The sequence below is a fragment of the Sciurus carolinensis genome, chromosome 12 (assembly GCF_902686445.1).
Source record: "Sciurus carolinensis chromosome 12, mSciCar1.2, whole genome shotgun sequence".
Taxonomy (NCBI): Eukaryota; Metazoa; Chordata; class Mammalia; order Rodentia; family Sciuridae; genus Sciurus; species Sciurus carolinensis.
In genome coordinates this window covers 38,718,352-38,722,948 of record NC_062224.1, presented here as the reverse complement: position 1 = coordinate 38,722,948, position 4,597 = coordinate 38,718,352, and the positions used below count along the sequence as shown (strand labels likewise).

At 40.4% G+C, this 4,597-nt stretch overlaps 1 protein-coding gene across 1 annotated transcript; it reads left to right on the top strand.

The window, feature by feature from the left end:
- The first annotated feature begins 285 nt into the window (after positions 1–285).
- Positions 286–1,368, top strand: LOC124961260 (solute carrier family 25 member 36-like). The gene is made up of 2 exons (XM_047519919.1): positions 286–670; positions 773–1,368. The coding sequence occupies exons 1-2, from the start codon at positions 286–288 to the stop codon at positions 1,366–1,368; spliced, it is 981 nt and encodes a 326-aa protein (XP_047375875.1).
- The last annotated feature ends 3,229 nt before the right edge of the window (positions 1,369–4,597 follow it).

Below are 4,597 nucleotides of genomic sequence, written 5' to 3'. Positions count from 1 at the left end.
TTTTGTGCAGGGCAAGGGATAAGTGTGTAGTTTCATTCTCCTATACATGAATAGCCAGTCTCTCCAGCACTATTGTTAAAAAGACAGTCTTCCTGCTCCACGCGCACTAAGAGCAAGCGGCAGCGCAGCCCTCCCTGCCGCGCTGCAGCCGCGCCGGCTGCACTGGGTGCCTTTTGCAGCTGCTCTCCGCCAGCTCCCCTCGCTGTCCCGAGGACGTCGTGCAGCCATAGCGGGCACTAGGATCCGCGTCCCGCCACAGTGCCCGGAGGACATGCAGGAGAGAGAATGAGCCAGAGGGACACGCTGGTGCATCTGTTTGCTGGGGTATGTGGCGGCACGGTGGGAGCTATTCTGACACGTCCACTGGAAGTTGTGAAAACGCGGCTGCAGTCGTCTTCTGTGACGCTCTATGTCTCTGAAGTTCAGCTGAGCACAATGGCTGGAGCCAGTGTCAACCGCGTCATGTCCCCAGGACCTCTCCATTGCCTGAAGGTTATCTTGGAAAAAGAAGGGTCTCGCTCCTTGTTTAGAGGATTAGGCCCCAATTTAGTGGGGGTGACCCCTTCCAGAGCAATATACTTTGCTGCTTATTCAAACGCCAAGGAAAAGTTGAATGGTGTGTTTGATACCGATTCTACCCAGGTACACATGATTTCAGCTCAGTGGCAGGCATTTACTGTACATTTCTCCCGAGAAAAGAGTGAGATCGTGTCATCTCATGATCTCCATCCGCTGGTCACTTCCTGTAGAAATATGGACTAACTTAAGCCTCGTTTTACTGCAATCACTGCAACCAACCTCATTTGGCTTATAAAGACTCGGTTACAGCTTGATGCAAGGAACCGCGGGGAAAAGCGAATGGGTGCTTTTGAATGTGTTGGTAAAGTGTATCAGACAGATGGGCTTGGAGGATTTTATAGGGGCTTGTCTGCTTCATATGCTGGCCTATCAGAGACTGTTATCCATTTTGTTATTTATGAAAGTATAAAGCAAAAACTACCGGAATGTAAAACTGCTTCTGTGATGAAAAATGGTGATGAGTCAGTGAAAGAAGCATCAGATTTTGTGGGAATGATGCTGGCTGCTGCCACCTCAAAAACTTGTGCCACAACCATAGCATATCCACGCGAAGTTGTAAGAACAAGAGTACATGAAGAGGAAACAAAGTACAGATCCTTTTTCCAGACCCTGTCTTTGCTTGTTCAAGAAGAAGGTTATGGATCTCTGTACCCGTGGTCTGACAACCCATTGGTGAGACAGATTCCAAACACAGCCATTATGATGGCCACCTATGAATTGGTGGTCTACCTACTCAATGGACAGCAGCAAAGGCTGCCCCACCAGAGAGAAGGAAGACCAAAAAGATAAAACGGACCATGGAGTAGTGAGGCCAGCATGGTGGACAAAAGGAAAGTAGTTGGGAACATTGAACTATGCCCAAGCAGAAGTTCGGTTGTAGGAGTTAAGGTGGTATCCTTGCCACATCACTTAGTGTCTCAGTAATGGGAAACATCCTCAGCCACCCCAGGAAATGTCTTTAGAGGCACTCCTTAAAATTGCCATTTTCTCTACCATGTCCACAAGTTACAGATGTGTTTTGTTGATTAATGTCATTCAGAATATAGTGTTATTGTTCCATGAGCATTTTTTCAATCTTATAAACAAAGCCATCCCTAATTATATACTGCATATATACTGGCCTATAAAACTTCTGTAGTTAAACTCCAGTGTGGTACTCATTTCATTACACCTTAGCTTTACATTTTGTGCAATGGCTTTATCTTAAGAATGACTCCTTATGAATGCACTTTGTGGCCTTGGGAGTGGGAGGTGAGAAGACAGAATTTCATGTTAAGATTTTTTTTTAATACTGGTCAAGTATTAGAAACAGTTTTCATAACATTTATCTGGGCTTTTGTTTTGAAGGGTTCATGATGTGTTTATAGTGCCACAACATCATGGAAAAGCAGCATGTCATTACAAGTTTTTTCTGATATCACTAGTGAAGCTCTCTTGAATTCCCCCACCTTAACTTTCTGTAATCAACAGTAACTGGATGTTTCTGAGGTGCTCAGTTGGAATTTAAAATATTCCAATCTATTTGGAGACCAAAGGCAAATTCAGTTTTGTTACTCTTTTTATTTAACATCTTGTAATTTCTGCTTTGACATTTATTGTGAGAAACATAGCAAGCTCCCCCTACTGTATTGAATGTAGGACACACTCCCTAGTCTTACTGATTCAGTGCCCCACAAAGGAAGAGGATATGAAAAACAGCACCTAAGGAACATCTCATTTTGTTGTAGCAAATTCGTAACAAGTGTCCTTTGAGGAGGTATTCTGTTTCTGTTTATATTTAGCAAGCAAAACTTACATCACCTTTTGTGAATTATGTTCAGCTTTTAAAGCAAGTATTATTTATGTACTAGATGCAAAAGATTTTTAAGTCCTAGATTACATTTGTGCAACAACTAGAAAGGAGAAAAAAGTCTGTTTTTTCCGCAAGTACATTCTGCCATACTTTGACAGATCATTAAAAAAAAAAACTATATATGAAAGTTACATAAAAGTTGATTTTTTAATTGATTCTAATGTTTAAAGATAAAAACATTTATCAAAGCATTGGACTTTTTAAAAATTTATGTGTTTTTTTCATCTGTTTTCTATCAGATAACTTTTAAAACTTTGGTATGGTGATTGTCAGCACTCTGCAGTGGTTTGTGTTATTACAGAATATCCTCAGAAAGTTGAACTGAGCCTTGTCCAGTTCAGGCAGTAGGTACTGAAAGCTTCCGCTCAAAGCAGCCACTCCCAGAAATGGTTTCCTACATTCCACAATCCAAATCCGAGGCCATGGTGTCACCGCTGTGGTTGTGGATGCCATGCAGTGCTTTCTACTGCAAAGCCTCTGTCTTGGTTCTCGTTATGTAACATGGTACAATCGACCTTCCTAGAATAGGCCCAAATTGATTAGTAATTTGAAACCAAAATAGAATGTTGTGAGGTTGTTTAATCCAGTCTTTTGTCTCAAACCTACCGTGCACTGTGGAGTAGCATTATTTTAGGATCAGCAGAATTGGGGTTGTTCAGGATAAATTAGTCCCTCTTCCAGAGTCCCTCATGCCTGTCTCTCTAGTTGACATGCTCTTCTACCCAAACGGAGTAATTGTAGGGACCCTTTGGGGCTGATGAATACTATAGGAGAAAAAGGCTGGCTACTAATCATGACTTTAACATTCCTAGGAATATGGACATTTCTGAATGGAGTAAATTGAAAGGAATTTTAATATATAAAATACAACATGCTTTCTGTTCTTATCTCTATCATGCTCTTATATTTCCATTAGTCTGTACATTGAATTTTTTGCCACTCCTTTAGGAACTGAAAATTCTAGTCCTACTCAGTTATGTTTTTTTTTTTTAATAGACATAAAGAAAAATAGAAGAGAGCCAAAAAAAATCATTTGATATGGTCAAATGATTTTTTTCGTTTTTTTTAATTGTAAACAAATGGGATACATGTTGTTTCTCTGTTTGTACATGGCGTAAAGGAATACCATTTGTGTAATCAAAAATTTACATAGGGTAATGTTCTTTGATTCATTCTGTTATCATTTTCCCTTCCCCCCACATATCCCACCCCTCTTTTCCCTCTATACAGTCCTTCCTTCCTCCATTCTTGCCCCCATCCCTAACTCTAACTCTAATCCTAAAACTAACACATCCCACCCCCCATTATGTGTCATCATCCACTTATTAGCAATATCATTTGTCCTTTGGTTTTTTGAGATTGGCTTATCTCACTTAGAATGATATTCTCCAATTTCATCCATTTGCCTGAAAATGTCATAATTTTATCATTCTTTATGGCTGAGTAATATTCCATTGTATCTATATACCACAGTTTCTTTATCCATTCATCAATTGAAGGACATCTATGTTGGTTCCACACTCTGGCTATTGTGAATTGAGCAGCTATGAACATTGATGTGGCTATATCTCTGTAGTATGCTGATTTTAGGTCCTTTGGGTATAGTCCAAGGAGTGGGATAGCTGGGTCAAATGGTGGGTCCGTTCCAAGTTTTCTAAGAAGTCTCCACACTGCTTTCCAGAGTGGCTGCACTAATTTGCAACACCACCAGCAATGTATGAGTGTACCTTTCTCCCCACATCCGTGCCAACACCTGTTGTTGCTTGTATTCTTGATAATCGCCATTCTAATTGGGGTGAGATGGAATATTAGGGTGGTTTTGATTTGCATTTCTCTTATTACTAGAGATGTTGAACATTTTTCCATATGTTTGTTGATTGCTTGTATATCTTCTTCTGTGAAGTGTCTGTTCATTTCCTTAGCCCATTTGTCGATTGGATTATTTGTATTCTTGGTGTAGAGTTTACTGAGTTCTTTATAGATTCTGGAGTATGATTGGCAAAGATTTTCTCCCACTCTGTAGGCTCTTTCTTCGCATTGCTGATAGTTTCCTTTGCTGAGAGAAAGCTTTTTAGTTTGAATCTACCCTAGTTATTGATTCTTGCTTTTATTTCTTCTGCTATGGGAGTCCTGTTGAGGAAGTCTGGTCCTAAGCCGACATGTTGA